This window comes from Pyxicephalus adspersus, chromosome 3 (genome assembly GCF_032062135.1).
Source record: "Pyxicephalus adspersus chromosome 3, UCB_Pads_2.0, whole genome shotgun sequence".
In the NCBI taxonomy this organism is placed as follows: domain Eukaryota; kingdom Metazoa; phylum Chordata; class Amphibia; order Anura; family Pyxicephalidae; genus Pyxicephalus; species Pyxicephalus adspersus.
Genome location: NC_092860.1, coordinates 95409242 through 95431783, shown reverse-complemented (window position 1 = coordinate 95431783; position 22542 = coordinate 95409242). Strand labels below are relative to the sequence as shown.

The 22542-nt window shown below is 35.5% G+C and overlaps 1 protein-coding gene and 1 long non-coding RNA gene across 2 annotated transcripts in view; one reads left to right on the top strand and one right to left on the bottom strand.

Moving 5' to 3' along the window:
- Window positions 1-1964: 1964 nt before the first annotated feature.
- LOC140327772 (uncharacterized) lies at window positions 1965-10275 on the bottom strand. The gene is made up of 3 exons (XR_011920114.1): window positions 10150-10275; window positions 3047-3154; window positions 1965-2342 (listed from the first exon to the last, which is right to left on the bottom strand). It is a non-coding gene; the product is annotated as an uncharacterized lncRNA (long non-coding RNA).
- A 137-nt stretch (window positions 10276-10412) lies between these two features.
- The window catches only part of PRSS12 (serine protease 12), an 87946-nt gene continuing 75816 nt past the window's right edge, over window positions 10413-22542 (top strand). The window contains exon 1 of the mRNA XM_072405767.1: window positions 10413-10978. Within this exon, the coding sequence (XP_072261868.1) occupies window positions 10561-10978 (418 nt within the window). The 5' untranslated portion in view covers window positions 10413-10560. The remainder of the gene's footprint in view (window positions 10979-22542) is intronic.

Genomic DNA, 22542 nt, shown 5'->3' with positions numbered 1-22542 from the left:
ATTGAAACAAACATCAACACTGCCAGGGGTGCAGTTGTTTCACCCACTGTGATTTGAACATACTGTATTTGCCAAACTAATGTCTCTTTAATCGACCAGTAGCATCTACATTTCACTTAATTGCTCACTCCCACCACATTGGTACCAGACCATAACCCAGCATATTCATAAACCATATCATTTTACAATATCATAGTGCAAAAAGTTGTTGGGGATTATCAGATATCTGACCTGACTTTTCCCCCTGAAATCCTTTTACAGTTCTCAACCACAAATGGCCTTTGATACATTAGTGGTGAATCCCTATTTAGCAAATGTGTTTTTCAAGCTTAAAGTATAAGTACACTCATTAGTACCACTTTTGCAATATGTACATTAAAAATACATGAAAAATAATGGAACATAAACTGCAGCATTACAATAGTAAATACTTATTTCTCCTCTTTTTGAAGATCACGTGTTCATTTTCTGGGTCTTTTCACTGCACTAGCTGGGTTGAGCTAGGAGGCTTTGCGCAGTGTGAAGTTTCTTTCTTTATCTCAATCAACTTCTTTGTAGTGCAAAATTTCCAAGTAGTTTTAATATACAAATTAGGCAAAATAGTGTTTTAATGGACATAAATACTAGATTCAAAGAAGCATCACAATTATAAAAGAGTTTAGCCTCCTGTTCCCCATATGCAGGTCCCAGCATATGGAGAAAAGGGGTGAGGGAGAATGCCTAGCAGTGGATGTCCAGGGCACTAGAGGTTATTTAACCTCTAGTGCCTGGGGCATCGCAGTGGAATTCCAGGCCTGCATTCATTCATGCAGCCCTCGGAATCTAGAGCTGTGCGTCATCAGGATTGTCCCTTCCTCAGCCAATCAGAGAGCACTAGAGGTTTTGAATAGAGAGACTTGTCCCCATTTAACCTCTAGTACCTAGGATCGCACACTGAGCTGATCAATAAATGCAGCCGTCAGGAAACTGCCAAATTCGCTGCGGGATCGAGTTTTAAAAACTTGCTTGCTCATCCCTAATGGAGAACAAGAGAAATATAGACTAATCCTATTAAGACGTTATTGATTGGAAATGCTGCCATAATATGACTTATTTTAGGCAAAGCTAAACGTATCCAAGCTTAAACATCACTGGCACGTCTTGAACCCACAACCATAGGCATATGAGATAACTAGTGACTAGTGATTTGCTCATAGTCTATTGTACAGCTCCCAGAGTTCAAAATATTAAAACATATCTAAACCCCAGAATACTGTTTTATATGTCACAGCTTATCATTCCTTAAATGAGGTATCTGCATTTGTTTCTCTATGTCTTTTTCCATCATTTTATTACCTATTAATCCTGTTAATAACGCACTTCGTGGCTAGGGTGGCTACACTCATTTCTTCATTTTGTAATTGTAGGCAGCCATGGTTGTTACCCAGGCTGAACCACAATCATGTCTGCCTTTGGCTATCTCTATTACACGAGGGATAGGATAATTAGTAGTTTGCATAATAAAAATACCATTTTTAAGTTTTCAGTTCACCTTTCACAAATCAAAAATGACGCTGTATTTCTGGCCTCCATGTCGAGTTTTGTACTTGCTAAAATTTTTAGTACTTGCTAAAGTTGTTTACCATGTCAGGTACATCCCATGTACTTTATATTCTTGCTCTTTAGTGTGCTTACCATTCAACGTAAATATACTAAGATTTTGCCTAATGTTTTCCAGATTTGCAGTAAGCTATTTTTTGCTAAAGTAAATATTTAAATATTTTAAATGACTGTAGTATATTTTGTATTTTTTGTATTTTTGTGTGCGCTTACGACAGTAATTACCCTATGCAAGGTAATATCAGTCCTGTAGTGTGTCCCCGTAGCGCAAACAAGATGCTTCCCATGATTATTTATATATACCAGAAATGTCACTTGATCTTAAGTTACAGCCAAGGGCTATGACACACGCTCCACCGGATGTCTGTATGACCTTATGTCACTGATAGCAGTAATATTAGCTTCATCTGCTATGTGTTTAGGGAAGCTTCTATCACACTATTGGTGCAGCTTTCAGCTGATGTGTGTTTTCTGTAACCATATTAAATGTACATTGAGAATGAAACTTTGTCCGCATGGAGCCTAGATACTCCAACCGTTTTTAAAGTGTATAAATCAGTAAAATCACATATAGGCTTTAGCATGCTTCTTTAATTTTATTTGTTTTCAATTTTCCTAATTCTTCAGGTTTCAATAAAATAATACCCAGTGGGTGATCCTGGCAATAAAGTTGTGCAGCTGGGGATGGAATGAGTCCTTGTAGACAACAAGTGGCTGACAGAGGAGGCTGGAGATCAGTAGCACTAAGATGAAAGAACAGATGAAAAATGGATTAATGGTGAGAAATTCCTTCCACTTCAGTGGAGTAACTTGTTACCACTTTTAAAAAGTAGCGATAAGCACAAAAGTGACAAAAGTTGTTTGAACCAAACAGCAGAAGAACACCATTGTAGCCTTTTTCATTCCGCACTTTTAAAGTATAGGAATGAAAGAAATGAATTTACCTTTTTATTTGTGTCCGTAATTGTATTTTGTAAATAGCATTTTAAAGTTGTATTAATTAAAACTTGTGACATTTTTTACCTCTTTCTGTATAAAGTACGGTACTTGTTTTTATACATTTACTATGTGGGATGTGGCAATCTTTAGGACTAGGTCTCTAACCTACAGAGAAAAAAATATATACTGATTCATCATTTTCTGCAAAAGGGAAGGTGGCACTACATGTTTGATGTAAATGTAGAAAACAATACAATTTTGTTGATTAAAAACAATTATTGCCAACATGGTGTTGATGATCCCGTTTGATATTTGATCAATGTTCCCCTTTGAATGGGTAATTGTGCCTTTGCAATACGCTGTAAGATTTATATTTTGCTTCCAATTATTACAATTCTGTGCTCAGAGCCTCATAGCTGTATATTTGGATTGTGAGATCATCTAGAGCACTGTGATAGTTACACTACATTTGGAGTGACTTTGGTGATATCACTACTGTGCTGCTTACCATTCTCCTTGCTGGAGAGGTGGAGGAACCTGAGGACCAGCAAGAATCTTCCTGCTTCTGTTTTGTCCATTCCAGAGACCTGTCCATTGTCCACCTTTGTTGCTGATTCTGTTTAGCATTATGTAAAAGATTAGCTGCAGAGAAACTTCAGACAATAGTGGGGACAAGTTTATTGCCCTGCGTCTGCTTTTTTGGAACAGCTATAATGTGCCTGTAAAGTTAAATTTAAAATAAATAAAGCAGTGGGCTATGCCAAATTGAAGTCAACATACCTATAGATGTTTTATTGTATTGTGTGGCTTTTAACATCTTGTATAGTTTTTACATACTTTAGATACAAATCTTTAGCTAGTATGACATTATTGTGTAATTTTACTAATAATTGCTAGGATTATAAATATTTACATGTCATTTTCATTCCATGGCTTTCAGACAATCATGCAGTCCATGCCTGAGGCCTGAGCTTAGATGTAAGACAGATATCTTTACAAGAGTAAAATAAAGCTGTGAAAGGGCATTGGGAGTATGTTCTATAGAGCTTCAGGAAATCTTCATGTCACGTTGTAAAATGTTATGGCATGTTGAAATGTTTGAGGTAGTTTTTTCTTGTGAATTATGCCAAAATCACTTAAGTATTTTTTTCAAGCCTCTAATGTACAATTTTTGCCAAGTATACAATGCAATTAGTGCAATATACAACATTTGTATAAATATTGGTCTTAAGTGGAAATAAAAATTCAATTCTTCATTTAAAAAAAACAATTTATCATTTATAAAAGTCTATTTATATCAGCTTTTTGCTTTTTGCAAAAATGAAGACCAGTTATTTTATCTATGCTATAGCAGCAAAAGACCTATTAAATATACGGAATATGTGATATATATTTATTTAATATATATATATATCGTACCCTAAATAGAATGACATAGTCATCCCTACATTAAACTATGCCACTATGGAAAAATTGTGGTGAAAATAAACACCAAATATATCAAAACTTGAAATTGTTTGTGTCTGTGAAACAGTGACAAAATTTGACACTGGGAGCCTATTTATAAAGGAATTAATTTGTCATTCACCAAACATTCTCTGATGATCTGTCTTCCAAGGTCCATGTATTTTCAATCGCGGTGTGCTGAGCAAATAAAGCATACCAATAGTTAAAATATCTTGAAAAAAATGTTCCAGGATATCTCTTCTGTTTGCTACCTGACCACAAATCTAGGCATGTGATCTTGGGTGACACTCATGTTATCATTTAGGGCCCAGGAGAAGGTGAAGGTTCTGGACATCTGTCCAATTTGCCTTGTAAGAATGATAACAGGGGATTTCACGTTTTTTTTTTTAGGATTTCTATTTCCAAAAAAAATAATAAGGTGGAGAGGACCCTGCCCTGAAGAGCTTACAATCTAGGAGGTGGGGGAAATAACACACAACAGGAGGGGAGATATGTAGTGGTGGGAAGTAGTGATAGAGATAGAGGAAGATGGGTAGGCAAGTTTAAAAAAATGGGTTTTGAGCACTTTTTTTAATGAGCGGAAAGTAGGAGAATGCCGGATGGGAAGACCATTCCAGAGAGTTGGGGCAGCTCTAGAAAAGTCTTGGAGACGTACAATTTCTTGTATTTACTCGGTGATGCCTTTGCTTTAAGCTGTGCTGCTAGGTTTGCTTTGAAATTCAGGCAAATATGAAGGGAAAACTTTGGAAACTTATTGTAAATTTTAACTTCAATTCATTTCTGTACTTACTTGTTCTTTTTAAACAAGTCTATTAGTGCCTTATAGTTAATACTTCATGGTGATTTGAAATGACAGTAAGGAATATTCAATAAAAATTCCTAAAGCACACTTAATACTTAGAGCATGACTTATAAAGCCCTAATAATTTAACACCTCATGCTTCATAATGATGAAATTTCAGATGTGTGGCTTGCCCAAAAACACCATGGCTTTTTTTTGTATAAAATGAAGACAAAAGGATACTAGACATTTATTTCTAGTAGCTTTGTTAAAGCTTTATAATGGCTTTAAAAAAAAAACAAAACTTTTTTTTCCTAATCATAAGATATCATTTTTATGGTGATGGAACCACTTAAAAAGTTTGAATTTACAACATTCTTTAGCTCTAGCTCTAAAGTGATGACCCCTTTGCAGAAATGAAACACTACAATATTGTACCATCATATAGTATTACTTAGCATCATACAATAAATAGGGACTGCAGATGTCAAACTTGCATAGATAACAAGAACAAACTGAACCAGGGGAAAGGGACACTGCCCATTTGTGCCACTGACAAACCAGTGTGAAGGCTACACAGAAATGTAAAGTCAGAGGAAAAAATGTTCAAGACTTTTATCATGAAAAATTACCTTTCTGAATATTTACTTGAATTGTAACAGCATCTCACAAAGACTGAGCTAATAGCAAAAGTCATACATTATGTAGATGAAACTGTCCTGTTAGGAAAAGCTTTTTGAATATTTTTCAGATATCTGTTTATATTGTTTGCAGGGTGAAGCATTCATAAAAGACACATATTGTGGTTTTTACATGTTTTCTTTATTTTTTATAGTCAGGGCTAACAAATAAAAACCTGATTTTATTCAAGAATATATAAACTATTGCATATAAATATAAATTGAAATTGTCTTTTTTTTGGGCAAGCACTTTTGGATTATAAAAAGCATGTTGTTTCACAGAGCAATAAATAGTTATTTGTAAAAAAATGTATATATATATATATTTAATAAAAAATATACATTTAAAAATACACACTGCTCAAAAAAAAAAAAAAAAAGAAGGGAACACAGTATAACACCAAATCAATCAAACCTCTGGGATATTAAAATGTTCAGTGAGGAAGCGATGATTAATTCAATTTCAACTATTTTGCTGCAAATGGAAGGAACAATAGGCAGACAGGAGAGGCATGAGAAAGGGAATGGTTTTGCCACCATTTCTCACCATTATCACTATTTCTCTCGTCCTCTCTTCCTGGCTGATTTTTTACCAGTCTTTAATTTTGTTAGTTCCTTTGGCACTACTGGTACTATACAGTAGTATGAAGCGGGACCTGCGGCCCATTCAGGTTGCACGGGTAGTCTAGATCCTTTAGGAGGGCACATCCATATGAAGAACAACAACAGGAAGGTGCTATATGAGTAGGTAGGTAGATAGGTAGGTAGAAGGGCATGAACCTAGCAGCCAATATCTGCATTTTTGCATGGCGAAGAACAGGTTGAGCATGGCCAGAGCCACACAAAATGACCTCTAGTAGGCTACTCAAAAGCATATTTCTGTCTAAACTGGCAGAAATACTTTAATATCTACAGCAGTAGGGCAAAGTACTTTGTTGAGTGAATATTGGTATATTTTTACAAAAAAGAGCCAATTCATGAATTGGCTACCCTTTAGCAAATCATGCTAATCTGCATGGATTAAACAAACTGCTACAGCCTACCCTGGTAAACCCTACCCTTATTTTGTGCACACATGATTCTGTTTTTCTTTGTGTCAAGAATTGAAAGTAAACCTGTCATCTGTGTAATTTAAACAGACAGTGTTGTGGTACAGGATTCCGTCATGGAATGAAGTGTAAGCATGTGGAGGTGTCTATACACACCTACAGCCAATTCTTCGCTGCCTGCTTTGCCCCAGTATTAAGTTGTTGTAGGGTTTACCTATTCCAGGTGATATTGGATCTTGCAAGGACACTCCCACTTCTCACATTCCTAATGGCCCACCACTACCAGCGTGGCTACCTCACTGGCTAATAGGAATAAGCAGGAGTAATAGAAGGTAGATCATTATTAACCTGACATTTAAGCAAAAAAAGGGTTCTAAAATCTGCTACCTGCTATAGCTTTTTTTTTCTTAAAGTGACAGTATCTCTTTAACATGCCTAACATAATGCATTAAACAGATAAACATAATGCATTGAACAGATATTAAACATAATGCATCAAACAGATAGCTAAAGTAATATATAAAATGTTTTGATACTTATCTGCAGATTATTAAACTGTTTATTTTTATATATTTTTAGTACTACAGTAAAACTGTACAAAATTTTAGATCTATGTAACCTTCAATACAACACATGCAGAAAAGTACTTTAAAATACATATGGCATAGTGTGTGTTTGCATATGGTAATGTCAATGGATGCTTATCAAACAGGCGATTTTTGCCCTGGTTGTTGGCTGGTTAAACCTGCCATCTGCCATCATCCTAACTTGGGCTTAACCATAGTCCTAGTGCCTATCAGTAAAATGAATAAGGGTGTGTGTATAAAAGTGTAAATATGTACTAAGTATATTCTTATGAATATTATCATGTATTTATACAGCACTGAAATACATATACATTGCTTTACAAGTTCCAAAGTCATGTCACTAATTGGGTATACCAAATATTTATCCCAAACAGTACCAATTGGCACCTCTAATAATATAGTCCCTAACAGTAATATGCTGGCACTATATAAATGTTTATTATTATTATTATTATTATTATTAATAATAATAATAATAATAATAATAATATTAATAATAATAATAAAATCACTAAACTGTGTTTCCCAGCAACTGAACATTTATAGAGAGAATTCTCACCTACACACAGAGATATACATACAGCTACAACCTGGAGATCACTTTTAGAAGGCTGCTTAAGACTACTAATTTGTTTCCACACCAAAAAAACAGAACAAACAGCAGCAATTCTGGTCTGCTGGAAACTAGTAAATAGGGAAAGCTGCATATAGGTTGGGGAACATATAAAACAGTGCCAAGCACACCTTCAAGCCAGCCAGACAGAGGAAAAAAATCTATTTCAACTACTCAGGTTAAAAAGCAAAGTTTTAGTTTCAAACATTTGCAACTATATTTTCATATAGCATTATTTATTAAACAGTTTTAGCCATGAAGGAGATAAAAAGGAACATCTAATGAGCATACCTGACATTGTCCTGTTCTCTTCCAGCCCAAATCAGCCAGAGGCTAGAGCAGAGAAACTTTAAAATGGGCAGCAATTTATATGCTAATACACATTCCAGTGAATTTGCCTGGAGAGAACTTTCCAACCAAGTAAATTCCAACTAATTCTTTTTTTAAATGTTCTAAATATTAGAAAGAAAACAGAGGTGTGCTGTAAGAGTGTGTGTGAATTAAAACAAGACTGATCACTTGCAGACATAGTTCTATTATTTTTAATTTCAGCAGTCTGTATGCCCATATTTCATGTTTATTGGCACTGTGATTATACTTGATTGGAATACCACAGTTAAACTTTCAGTGGTGATATTAATCTTTAGGCTGGCCACTAACATGGTGATCTCTCGAAAGATCCCAAAAGTTTTTATATATAATTAAGACTTAAAAATCAGGCATTTAACCTTAAATTTAATGTATAAATCCATCATTTTTAAAAAATTGTAAAAATGCTCAAAAATGCACCTTTGCTGAAATGCTAGTGTTATAGCATGGATCCTCTGCCCTTCTTTCTATGTGTGGGCGTGCATAATGATAACATCTCATTTTTATATTTCAATAATTTTATTCCAAGTTTTTAGGAATAGGCTAAAGGGATAATACAGTGCAAGCAAAAACATTATAACTAATAACTATAATCAAAGTAAGATTGAGACAATGAGCCTGATTTATTAATATTAGGCTGGAGAGGATACACTTTCATCAGTGAACCTGGGTGATCCAGCAAACCTAGAATGATTTTCCTAAAAGTCATTTGCTATTTGTTAGCAAATGTTTTAAATCCTGTACCAGATCCTTTCAAGGTTCACATGAAAGTGTATCCTCTCCAGCCTTGGAGCTATAATAAATCAGGATCATTGTCCCAATTCTTTTTTGAAAGACAGCCAATGAAACAATGTAACAAATCAGCCAAAGGCTAAAAAAAAATGACTAAGGTAAGGGTCCACAGAAGAGATAACATCTCATTTTTAACAATATTCTGCTAAAAATGGTCTTCCATTTATAAAATCAGACTTATTCTTAAACATATTCCTTGTGTTAGTTATTTTTATAATATGCATGTATTTTATTTTAAATTTATTTTGCCATATTTAGATTTCTGGGTTGCATGTATTAAAAATAAAGGCAGTTGCTGCTGAATATTATTTTTAATTTTAGTAAATAAAGTTCTAAATATTTTTTTTAGATCAGTAGCATAGATAATATTTGACCAGGACAACTTTTATTATAAGATGTTTTATTACACAGAGGTTGCATTTAGCTGATTCTAGTTTTCCATTGAGAGACAAAGGCATCATGGCCAAGTTTGGGGTCGTCTTTATTTTTGTCACTTGCAGCACATACAGAGATGAGTGAAATCCTATCCTGACCAGAGCAGCTGACTATCTGGAAGCTCCTTAAACAGCTGGAGGGAGCAGATTCTTAGTGGACCCAGCACAGCCCATTGCTTTTATTCCAGTAAGGGCACTAGGAGCCTTTCCATCAATAGGCGGGCAAAGCAAGTTCTTGGGGAATAGGTGACTGCAATAATGACAGGAGAAGAAAGAACTCAGAAGGAAAGCATAAGATGAGCAATTTACCAGGACACAAACTTAAATCTCCAGCATACTGACTTTTGAACCACCCTGACAGTTCTGATCATCTGAAGCCATCACTGCATTATTAGGTATTCTTCATATGTTTTACTCATACCTTTTTTACACAGCCAGGATTACAATTTGCTGTTTTGGAGAAAAAGTGGAAAAAAAGTTGCTGTAGGACAACTTTTGTTTCTCATCAATCTATAACAATTACATTTTACTGGAAGGCAAGAAATCATTGTGGAAAGCATTAAACTAATCACTATTTTCTGCTGGAAACTTTATAAAAAATCTGTACTGAGCTTTGTTGTAAATGTCATTTGTACATTTGATTGATGCCCTGTACTTGCTTGAGTTAATCCTAAACTATTGGACTGACATTGCTTAAAGGAAAAAAAAAACTATTTTCACCATCTGTGTGTAATTGTCTTTGTGAGTTGCTAATGCTGGCAATTACACCCAGAGAATGTCTGCATATAGTTTTGTAGTGCTGTAACTTTCAGATGCTGCATGCTGGCAGTCTCACATACCTTCAGTGTGATTCCAATGTAAAACTTGGCAAACCACGTGCTCTGGAATTTGGAGACTTGCATTATTTCAAGTGTAAACAACAGCTTGCAGTGTGGACATTATCTGAAGAATTCCTAATTGTCCTTCCCAAAGAACTTGTTTCTGTTTCAGTAAGTAACCTAGCCCACACCAAGTATCCTGCCCTCTCCTCCTCCTCCTTTACCAGCTTTCCTTTTCCTCTTCTGAGGATTGGTCTGTGTTTGTCAGCCCTGCTATACTCTGCTGACTTTTGCTGGGAAGACCTGCATTTTTCCTGCATGAATATGAAATGGGCTGGATGGGATTAGGGGGAAGTGGCAACTCCTCCTCCCCCATCAGATTCAGGACTAGATTAGTGGTGGAGATGGAACAAAACAGACAGTACTGGCAGCATGACAATAACCAGCTTTGCTGTGGCTCTAATTTTAGGGAGCATCCCTATTGTGGGATGCTTTGATAAGTCTGCCAGCTCATCCCTTTACCATCTTCTCCATAATCATCAGACACTTCGCAAGTCTCATCAACCTGCCAAGCATCCTCAGCATCCCCCACCTGCCCATCAGCATCATCACACAGGATGCCCAAAGTACACAGGTAGAGAGGGCTCCATTGGTGACTATATCAATGTTACTGAGTTTGGTGCAGATTGTCTAAACTGGGTGGAAATTCCCACTTTCTTGGAAAGAACTCCCGGAAAAGGATTGGGGGACCACAACTTCTGCAGGAACCCGGATGGGAGACGTAAACCTTGGTGCTTCTTCAGGAACAATCATGGCAGAGTGGACTGGGCATACTGTGACTGCAAACAAGGTAACTCATTTCTTCATCAATCATTTTTGAACTGGATGGCTTTAGGTTAAGACAGAAACTTTTTAGATAGTATTTTCACATTACAGACATCTGATATTTATTTTAACTTTAACATTACAAAACTTTGTTTAATCATAAATTTGGATGCAAGAATACCAGTAACGCACTGCATGTTATAAACTTTGGAGAAAAAAGTTTGCACTTTGTTATTATGTACAGTTATATTGAGGTATAAGGTTTTAGGATTCCGAATAGGACTGTAAAAGGAGTCTGAAAGTTTAACATAAATCTTCCATGTACAATCCCGCACACACGCCTAACATAATAAACATACATGACGTACCACAACAGTGACACCATACAAATCCAAACTGTGGGTTACCTTGGTAAAGGGCACCACTGCTGCCCTGAGGCACAGTATCAATTGGATTGGAACCACAGTAAAGGGATTTTTTGAAAACATTTTTGCTATTTGAGGGTTTAAAAGTGGGACTGGTGCGATCACATATTATAATAGTAGTCACATATTATCTGTACTGATCAGTTACAGGCATCATTTTTGGGGTGGATAAAACATAAAAGCAAATAATGTATGGTTTGCCATGAACAATACCCCATCACTTATTTTCTTTCTTTTAAAGCCTGAAGTGTTCAAAATTAGGTTCTCATTCTATGAAAATTAAACACAGGCTGCTGAAAACCTGAAATCCTATTCCTGCATTCCATTCTGGTTAAAGGGACTTTGTCATTAGGAAAAAACTTTATGATGTGGCTTTTCTCTCCTATGGTTTGCTCCTTCCCCCTCCTCCTAGATTGTAAGCTCTTCTGGGCAGGGTCCTCTCCTCCTCCTCTGTCATTGTTTGCATCTGTCTGTCTTTTGCAACCCCTATTTAATGTACAGCACTGCATAATATGTTGGCGCTATATAAATACTATTTATTATTATAAATGATAATAATAACATTATGAATAATAACTCCAAAGCCACATTCTTTTTCCAAGGCAGTTAAACCTTCAGTAAAGCTGCACATGTTCCACTTTACTACCATGAAAACAGCATGCAATCTAGAACTCGTAAAACTGCATCTTCTATGTGAGGTTGCTCACTCAGGTTTTGTTGTTCATGGCAGTTCCCATTTACGTTGAACAAATATGCTCAGATGTGTTCTGTCAACACATGTAATTCTTAGTCTTCTATTCACTCCTATTTACTTTACCTTTTGAATTAGGGTTTAAATAGCATTGTCTGCATTTTAGAGCAGTTCATTGCCATGTCAGTATGATAAGTGTACAAACTTTAAAAAAAACCCCGGGAAATTGTAAGGAAAAATATTTCTGGAGAGAAGAAGCAAATGCGCGGAAATGAGGGTTGAAGTAAAGGGCTCCTTACAAGAGAAATAGGTTTTCAGCGTTATATAGAATTTGCAGCAACCCATAGCAATTGATCAGATTTTTGGTGCAGGCTGCATAGGCAGATCAGTAATAGGCTACTTTAAGTTACTGTACTTTGCATTCCCTTCTTTCTTTTACGCTGTACAGACAATGCTGACTGTGTCCAATCATATATTATGATTGATAACAAATTACAACAATGTCATCCTGCTTAAACAGGTCTGGTTGGGGGGGGGTTGGGGGTCTTGTTTGTAGTAACTCACTTTATACTCTCACAATTTAAATATAATGTTTGATATACTGAAAGGCTCACTTTTTCTAGACTTCAATTCATTAAAACAGGGCAGACCAGGGCAAGCAGACACTACCTCCTAATGGATGTGACTATAGTAATTTGTAATTTATTCAGTTTCTAGAGGTCACTGCACTTTGCACATTTCCACCGCCTTTAGTGCTGTCTTAATAAATACGTCCATTTATGTTATGATGACTCATGTTAGATGTTTGTATAGCTGAGTATAAAGTGCCCAGACGGCCGCCAAGCCTTAATTTTCAATAGAATTCTGTACTACTGTAAATGTGACCCAGTTTCCAGCAGTTGTTGGACATTTCATTATTCTGGGACAGTTTTCTCACAATAATTTCCCATTGTCTTTTCCAATGTATGGCTTTGTAAAAAACCTAAATATGTATATCCGTAGATTTGTGTTTGTCGATAGTAAAAGTCACAAAAAAAGATAATTTCATAGTTTTCTGTTGCATTTTACTTCAAGCTGTTTAATTGTATTTGTGCCACTCAGTGCATAATTAGGCATACAGAGGCATAAATAAATGTATAATAATTTATGACTAATTATTTACAGTTATGACATTTTCTAAGACTGCTTGGTTATTTTTAAAAAAACGTATATCTTTTATTCTGGAAATATGTCATGTATGGCTTAGGTCACCTGTTATCATGTATAACTTTTTCCAAAGTTGATCCTTTGTGTAAACTTAACTTGATCATTTCCTGTGGTCTCCTTTTTTCACACCTTTTGTATTTTAAGCAGATAGATACACTATATTCACAGCTTTTGCCATGATCATTTTAATCTTCTCTTCTTCTCCCATAAAAAAATAAACATTGAAGGTACATTAACCAGTTTGGGTTTGATTAAAATCACCTTGTCATGGTGTGGAAACCTTAGCATAAATACTTTTTTTAGTGCATCATGACCGATCCCAATGCTTTGCAACTTTTTACTTCTGTTTTTTTATCTGCAACATTTGCTCCTACTTTCTTTCTCATATAGCCAGGATAAAACATCTTTGCAAAAACTCTGGGTTAAAAATCTGATTTCTTTAGTAAGCTGCTGACCTATGGTCTCAAATAAAACCCCAAAAGATGCCAGCTGGTGTATTAACGTAAGCAGTTATATTTATATAAGGAATTTTTTATAGGGATTTAAAAGGGGATAGGCAGGATGTATCCTTATTAAGCATTCCCTCTTTTTATTTATTCATTTATTTTTTATTTGGGACCAGGTAGGTCCATTATTGCAGAAAAGAAAGGCGATGTCCTTTCTGCAAAAAAAACTGACTTCCTACACTGTTTTATTGAAAAAGGGACATCACCTGTTCCTCTCTTTTTGACAGTGGAACATTGGGTCCAATTTAAAGATGAAATTCAGAAATTATGTACTAACTCCCTGTCTCTAATCCCAAGATCCCCCTACTATCCGCCCTACCAGTTCTTACTTACTTTAGGCGTGGTAGATTCCCACATTTTTTACATCCTGTCTAGTTAAAATCCAGTGCAAGGCTGCCATTACCTGTGTACTAATATCCCATAGACATGGATCAAGTTTTGCTCAGCCTTGTAGTGCAGGTATGACACATTTAAGTCTGAAATCTACTATGCGGAGATGGGCAGCTTGATCCCAGGATGTAGGCAACACAAGATTCTTCTGCTGTCCATGGAGGTAAGTAATCACAAGTGGAAGGATGGTTCGACTTTGAGTGTTTAGAGGACTAGGGATGGGGGTTGGGTATGTTTACAAAAGTAGTGAACATGTTTTTTTTAATGGACTTCGTCACTAAACAAATCTCCTTTGTGGTTAGGCTGTCATGCAGATAGTCATTCCCTGATTCAAAAGGTGCTGTGCAGGGCTGTGAATTGTCCTTGAGTCAATAAACTGAATCTTTGAGTCATAAAGATTGAGTGCCTTAAAACTAAAGCTACAAAAACAGGTCCAATGGTTTTTGCCCGATAATCAGCTCAGGGCCGATATCGGACGAGAATCTGGCATCTGTACAGCACCCATCGTCCAAACAACCGTCCTGGTGGATCCACGGACGACGAATGATCCTAATGCAAGGGAAGGGGTAGAGCGTGCAGCGGGTTTCCGCTCTGTTGTTCTCCCCCTCTCCTCTGCATAGAGCAAAATGGTGATGTATGTACAGCACTCGTTCATGCATTGTGCAGTGCTTAGTCGTTGGAAAGGATTGTGAAAGATCCTTTCCAACGACTATTATTGCATGTGTGTATGCAGCTTAAGGTTATATACACACACGTTAGATTTTTGTTTTTGGAAAGGATCTTTCATGCATGAACAAACACTGTACTTACAGTGCTATTCTGCTCTATGGAGAGGGGAGGGGGAAAACTAAGGAGTGGTACCCCATTGGGCTCTCTCCCCTTCACTTGCATTGTGGGGAGAATCGGACAACAATCATCTGATATGTGTATGTAGCCTGACAACCAGCACCTTAAAGTGAACCTGTAACCCCACTGTAAACATTTAAATGTTTATATATCCCTAATATGCAGTAAATGCAGTGCAAAATAATCTCCCACTAATATTTGTAGTTTATGATACTGTGGAATAATTCATCTGTATTGTTTTGTTCTCAGCAGCACTTTGCCAAGTCAATCTCTTAGCAGTTCAGCTCACTTTGTTCGCTGTTCTCACATAAATGTATATAGTCTGGCTAAAATTTAACATTAATCATTAAACTCAAATGCTCTAATGTTTTGCTTTTTTAAAGATTTCTCATTTTTCTCAACTTTTTTTCTTTAACTTTTTCTAGTCTGACCAAACTACATTTTTAAATTAACACAAAATCAATTTAAAGAGTTCCTTAGCTTTTTGTGGTAGTATGATATTGTGGTAGTTTTATGTAAATTGTCCTTGGTCAGCATACCTGGCATTACGGATCTGTCTTCCTTCATTTCGTTGCTTACCTTCTTTTTTTGTACAGTTGTATATTGCTTTTTGTGATCTTACTGCACACTGTGAGCCTCCCTTAGAAGCTTTACCAAGTCAAATAGAACTCACCTCATTTCTTGGATGGAAAACATCCAGTGTTATTTAGCCCTTCCCTATCCAGTCTTACTGTCTCTTACTTGCCCCCTTGATTGGTTAGATTGGTTCATTTCTTTTATAAAGGATCAATATTATATGTGGCCCTGCCTAGGTACACACACAACTAACATCCAATCATATCTACATTTGCATAACTCCTCAGAAGGACCAGCACCCTGCTTGCGTTAGAGCTTAAGGCTTTAAGGGTGAGTATTAAAGCAGGGTCTTGTAATGTTTTATTTATAATTAATAATAAAATTAGTATTAATGAAAATAATAATTATTATATTGAGAAGATATAATATAAAATATTAGGAATGAATAGTTTGTATGGTACAATCCCAGCATAGTAATAATTATTCTGTACACTGCACACATTTTGTATCTTGTCTAGAAAATGTTATCTGTTTATCTGAAATAGATATCAAGGTTCTTTTCTTTGTACATGCAGGCTTTGAAATTGTTTTTTTGCAGCACATGAACTCTGTGATGGTTTGATTTGTATTTTGTGCAGATGTAGTTATTTGTTTACCCTAAAGGTTTTGTCAGCGTTCCATTTTAAACATGTCATGTGTCTGGTTTACACATACGTTAACACATCATTAGTTTCTAAGTGATGGTACATATAAAAAACATAGATATTGTAAGTGCTAGAATTGTTAGTGGCTCACACTGACAATTTTTCAGCCTTATCTTTGCCATACAATAGGGATTGGCCTGAAAAAAAGAAAAAAAAAACATCTCAGACAAACTGTTTACCTTAAGATGAAAAGGCAAGAGGCAATCTACAGACAATGCTGCATGCTACAGCAAAAATGTTATTGTTATCTTGGTTTTAAAGAAACTTTATGATCAACATAAAAACTACAGGTAAAAACACAGAAATATTAGGCACCACCTAGTCCTTTTCTGGGAGTGTCCAATTGCATTCTTTGGTGGCCCAGCTCCTCAGCCCATGCCAAACCGAAAGACATATCCTGTTATATAGTTGCTGGGGGAGGAGTGGGGAAATACTATATAGAGCCACTTGTGACAAATCTGTTTGCTCAGGTTGCTCACATTAAACCTAAGATGGCAATGCCCAACTAAATCTCAGTAGTCTATACAAGGGAAGTTTTTACAAGTTCATTACATATTGGACCTATATAGCAGGGTCTCCTTAAATTTACTGTGTACCATAAGATCTGGCAGACTAGCAGCTTTGGACCTAGATCTTCACAGAGATGACCTAGTGAAAAGAGCTACATAATTAAGACACCATATTTTTTCCTAATACCTCTTTGATATTGCAATATATACTAAAATTAACTTTATACCGGGATATTTTTTGAGCTGAAAATGCCATTAGAAAAATGATCCTGGTTTCTACTTGGGTCACTAGATGGTGCTGTGTTCTTATGTAAAATGTTTTCTACACACTTTACATGGGGACACAGTACCATCTGTAGGTGGCCAACAGTTATGCAGAAAAGATCACTTAAGGTGCCCCATCATAACCAACCCAAATGTACAAAATACTTGAACATATATATATAAGAAAAAAAATAAATAGACTGAGTTGAGTATTTTATTTTTTCCCCCTTAAAATTTGAAAAATAACACTCCATGGATGTATTTATTTATAATAATTTTATTACCATTTCTCTTGATTACTGTTTTTAATGTTAGCAGTGACGGCCACATATTGTGTCCTAGGTTTAAACTAGTTTAAATTTTAAACTTTTAAACTAAATTAAACTAAGTTTTCAATTTTTTTCTGCTAAAAGTAGGTAATTTGGTTTTATAGGAATTGGTTTATATTTGAGTATGTACAGTGAATGCCCAAAGATTGTTTTTTTGCCCTACAAACCTATGATTATTGGCAGATTTAGTTTAATACAGCTTTATCTACATCTTTATTTGGTTCTTTTAAAGCAGAAATCTTTCCTGTTATTATAGTTTGTGCAGGGTATCTGAGTGTATTTTCTTTTTTGTGCTGTCCAATAGGCACTACAGTTAGACTTAAGCTCCGAGTAACCCATGCTCAGTAAAGAGCTGGTCCGATACACTTTGTATCCTTCTTCAATACAAGTCTGTTTGCCAACACTTCTGATTATTGGCATGGCTGTTATTTAGTCTGCCATAATAAAGCACTGCAATGAGAAGCAGTATGCAACATTTTTCCTGAGAGAAAAGGGACATGAACACGTATCATACCATGCTGAAGTGCAGTAATAGGGAAATAACCATGTGCAAGGCTATAATTGGTTTTTAAGTTCTGAATAGCTTGAAAGCTGTTTTTTTAAAACCTCAGTAATTATTTAGTATGGATTAGGAATCAGTGAAAGAGACAGACAGCAAAAGAGTTAGTAAAAGACCTCTTGAAAGAACAAATGTTTAGCAGACGTGTCAGTAAGACCTCATCTAAAAAAATGATGGTTTATACACCGAAAACAAACCATTGAAATGGATGAGGTCCTATAAAAATAATAAATAATAAAAAAAAAATAAAAATATGCAAGCTACCATTTCATTATTTGACTGTCCTGTTTAGAATATTAGCTCAGCCAAAAAATGCAGACAGATTCACCCTTTTTTTGCAATATTACCTAAAATATGAGTAATATAATATTTTATTATGTAGATTGTTGTGTAAAACCAAACAAGAAGTACAGACTATTATTGGGAAGTGCAGATTGAGTCTAAACAAAGCTGCTTGCCCTAGCCTGTGACAGTCTGTCTTCTGCAATCTATCTTGTCTCATTCTTTTTGCACGCTCCAAGCACAGCAGGAACCATGTTACTATTAAGTATTGATTTTTCTTTAGATATTTCACTTAAAATGAAGATAGACTACACTATATAATCTAAATAACATTGAGATTGCTGAAAACTTCTCTGGGAGACAAATGGCTCCAGGAAAGCTATTTTGTTATAGGAAGACAGTGGCATGTACTGTTTTCTTCATGCTATCAGCGGGGAACGTGCGCAGTTTTGGTAGGCGTCTTTTATAAAACACATGATAAAGCTGGGTTTGTTTAATAAACTGTTATCTCTCACTGGAGATTTCCCTGAGGTACTGTCTCATGAAGAAAAGTAAGCAGACTTGTTTGAACTTCTTTGCTGTCAGCTAAGATCGCACCAGTCCTGAAAAATAAAATGCACAATAAATGCCTCCAGCTGAAAAAAATGATTTATTTACATGCTATTTCAAGTATTTTCCAGCCTTGCTCTGTGCGCAGGGTAAAGGTCAAGCCTGAACGGATTACAAATGTTTAGCGATAATAGAAGCAAGTTTTAGGACTCAACACGCATCTTTTATATAGAATATAATTATACCTGACACTGAGAAAACATTGTTAGGTGGGATTTGGTGCATTAAACTAAATACCAGTTGTTCTGGTTTTACTATTACCAGCTATTATTACTCATTGACGGCCAAATATCAGAGAGATTAGATCATGATCAATGGTAAATTCAAGTAATTGTTCCATGTGTAAAGAACAGATGAATTTCCCACCAAAAATGTATGTCCGGTATGGAACTGAGCAGATTTACTAAGTTAATAATCTTCATCAATCACTTATGTGAATATACACTTTATTTATTTAATAATGTGCAGATAAAAGAAGGATTTTGTTTCCATAATTGCATAATTAAAATTAGTTTTAACAGCGTCAGTATTATGACTTTTTTATATATTATTAGCGTTGAAGCATTATGACATGTAGCCATGCAATTATTTTTATTGTTCCTGCTTGATGGACAGCTTGTCATGAAAGTGATGAAAGTTCCAAGTACATTGGACATGGGCACACTTGTATTGCCAAGTTACCAAACCAAGGCCCACATTAGAAAATCTTTTATCTTGAGTTCTCATGTGAATCCACTTGCCATGACTTCCTTTTACTTTATTTTAAGGGTAATGCTGCAAAATACTAAGTACGACACTAAGTTGAAAGTAAGTTCAGGGTAAGGAGGTTTGATCTTTATGTGTCTGTCTGACCACATCTTAGTTGTTCAGGCCATCCTCGTTTTGGCAGTCATGTAGTGTACTCTTTATTATCAAATGATGTGTTTTGAATAATTTCATGTATGAGCCCTTTCCTTAATGGCTGGAAATATTTAGCTGAAATGATCATCACATCCTATCCACACTACCTGAGCCACGCATTCATATAGTGAGGAGGAGTAAAACCCTTTCTATAGTAATCCTTTCCACACTAGTCTATCACAGTGGAGCTCCCTACATGGTCCCTAGACTTAGAGAAGTATAACTTTGTTTCAGTATTCATCAGTATTGCCATTTCAATATGGCTTTTGCATACTGTCAGTTTTGTCCACTTCCATTCCCCATCAACACCAATGCAGAACCCACCTACACGTGTACTTTTTTTGCACACTTTGATTTACATTACACAAATACATTTTTATTTTTACTGCAGAACGTACGTCTTTTCATCATAGAACATCTTGATGATTAGACATTATTCCTAAAAGCAACAACCTTGTCCCTCGAACATAGGGCCTGATTTATTAAAGCTCACCAAGACTAGGGAGGAAACACTTTCATCAGTGAAGCTGGGTGATCCAGCAAACCCAGAATAAATCTGGTCCAGGATTCAAAACCTTTGCTGGCAAATGACTGAAGAAGAAGAAGCTTGTACTGAATGCATCCCCTCCATCCTTGAAGAGCTTTAATAAATCAGACCCAGAGTCTCCATTCCTTATTCCCCTAGAACAGACAAATGTCACATGATTTTATGTCAATCTCATTTGAACTAGCAGAAACTTCTGGGACAAAGATGTAAGACACCAGTAGATCTGTCCAGGGGAAGAAGCAGATTGGGCAAAGTTTTTGTGAATTCTGCTAAGGTTGAGGGCAGAGGAGACATCGGTGAAACATCAACAAAATAATTGTTTAAAAAAAAAAAAAAAATCATAAAGCAGTGAATCTGTTATTCACTGTAGAGATTCTTCTGACAGTAATTAATTCTCCACTGGTCAATTTTTCAGTGAATGTTAGATCCACTGCTTTATAAAAAGAACCCTTAAAAAAGATGCACATGCATACACAAATATTTCCACCATAAGACGCATATTCTAATATAATTGGGTAAGATTTGGAAATGGCTCATCATAATAGGAGGAATAATTACAGGGACATTATTTAGAGTTAGCAAAAAACTGATAAGTCTTTTTAACTATAAATATACAGATAATTTAAGTGCCACCTATTAGCATTGTCACTAAGCATCATTTTCACCATTTTTAAGGCTTTAAATATTTAGTATACATTTTTTCAGTCTCATATTTCTATTGGACAATAATATGATGCGTCTAGGCACTGGAATATTTTTGTAAATATGGGTTTGAAAAACAGTTGTGGAAATATTTGCAGCTGGCATCTTTTTATACTACAGAATTTCTGTTTTCATAAAATATAGCATTTTATGTACTTTTCACAACTAAAATGCATGTTTAAACATGTATGTGATGAAACAAAAAAATGTTTTGATCCTGAAGCAGTTAACATTAATTTAATGCATCACTCCCTATAGCAAATCATTTGTTTAGCCCATGTGTATATATAAGGAAGATAAATACATACTAAAGTTGTTTTATTTTGTCATACCATGGAGCAGTAAAATAGAGAACGGACTAAATGATGCTTTATTTTGTCTGTTTGCAGAAGTGTAATTTGAAAAAAATGAACACACTAAATAGGAAAAACCTTAATTGCAACTAAACACCAGCAGCTGCCAAGTTATCTCAGTATGGGAAATTAGAACTGATTGGAGAATGCAGGAATTCAGTTTCAGCAGAAACAAGTAATCATTTTGCTTATGTCTTCATGGTTTTATATACAGGCTTATATTCATACATTATAGTTTTATCTGTCTAGTGGTTAGATGATATTTTATTTCAATAGCTTTATTTATGCTTTTGTTTTTACAGCAAGAGAGTAAGAGCAATAATTATATATATTGCTATTTATGGTATTAATTGTAGGGAATATAATTGCAATGAGCACTATCGAAATATATTAGGATTAGGCATTGATTGCAGATTGAGAATGATGGGCAAAGAGATATTTGCTTGTTATCTGGCTAGGCACTGCTGCTACTTCTCTAACAATTTAGTGAAGGTGAAGAAAGAGGGTTAACATTTTCCTTCCATTTTTCACTAACAATGGCAATCTGTAGGGTAAAATTTCCAGGCATGGGTCCCATACATCCATACTCATTCCTGGCTTTTGTTTGTAACCAACCTCTCTGGGTCCAGTTGCCAGAAAATGTAAAAAACCTTTTTGCTTTGTTTTCTATTTCATTTATTTTTCTAATAAATAAAAACCATGAGCTTTCTGTCCTGCAGTTTCCTATACAGGATGTGCCTCTTTATCCTGGCCTGAGGTTGACATTGGCAGTGCAGAATATTCTCTGTGGTTGATAGTTCTTGTAAGATCTCGACCCCCGAATTAGAAAACGCAGCATCACAAATCCATTGGATACACATCTACAGTGAGAGTGGTAAAATCTGTTTTTCCTATGCAAAACTAGAAAATGGCAAATCATCATAGGGAAAGCAGTTTGTATATAAATGCTACAATTTAACACAAAATAAGGAAAGGCATGCTTTAAGAACCTGAGACCAATTTCAAAGGATAAAGAGTATATTTGGATAGATTACAAGGCAGTAAATTATTTGGATTTAACAGACCACTGGCGTGTAGTGTAACATTGGAATGGTTGTTTTATGAGACCCAGAGCAACAAACTGCTAGATTAATTTAGATTTGAAATGGAAAGGCATTCAGTTCATCATATGATTTGAATGTTTTGTGGCTC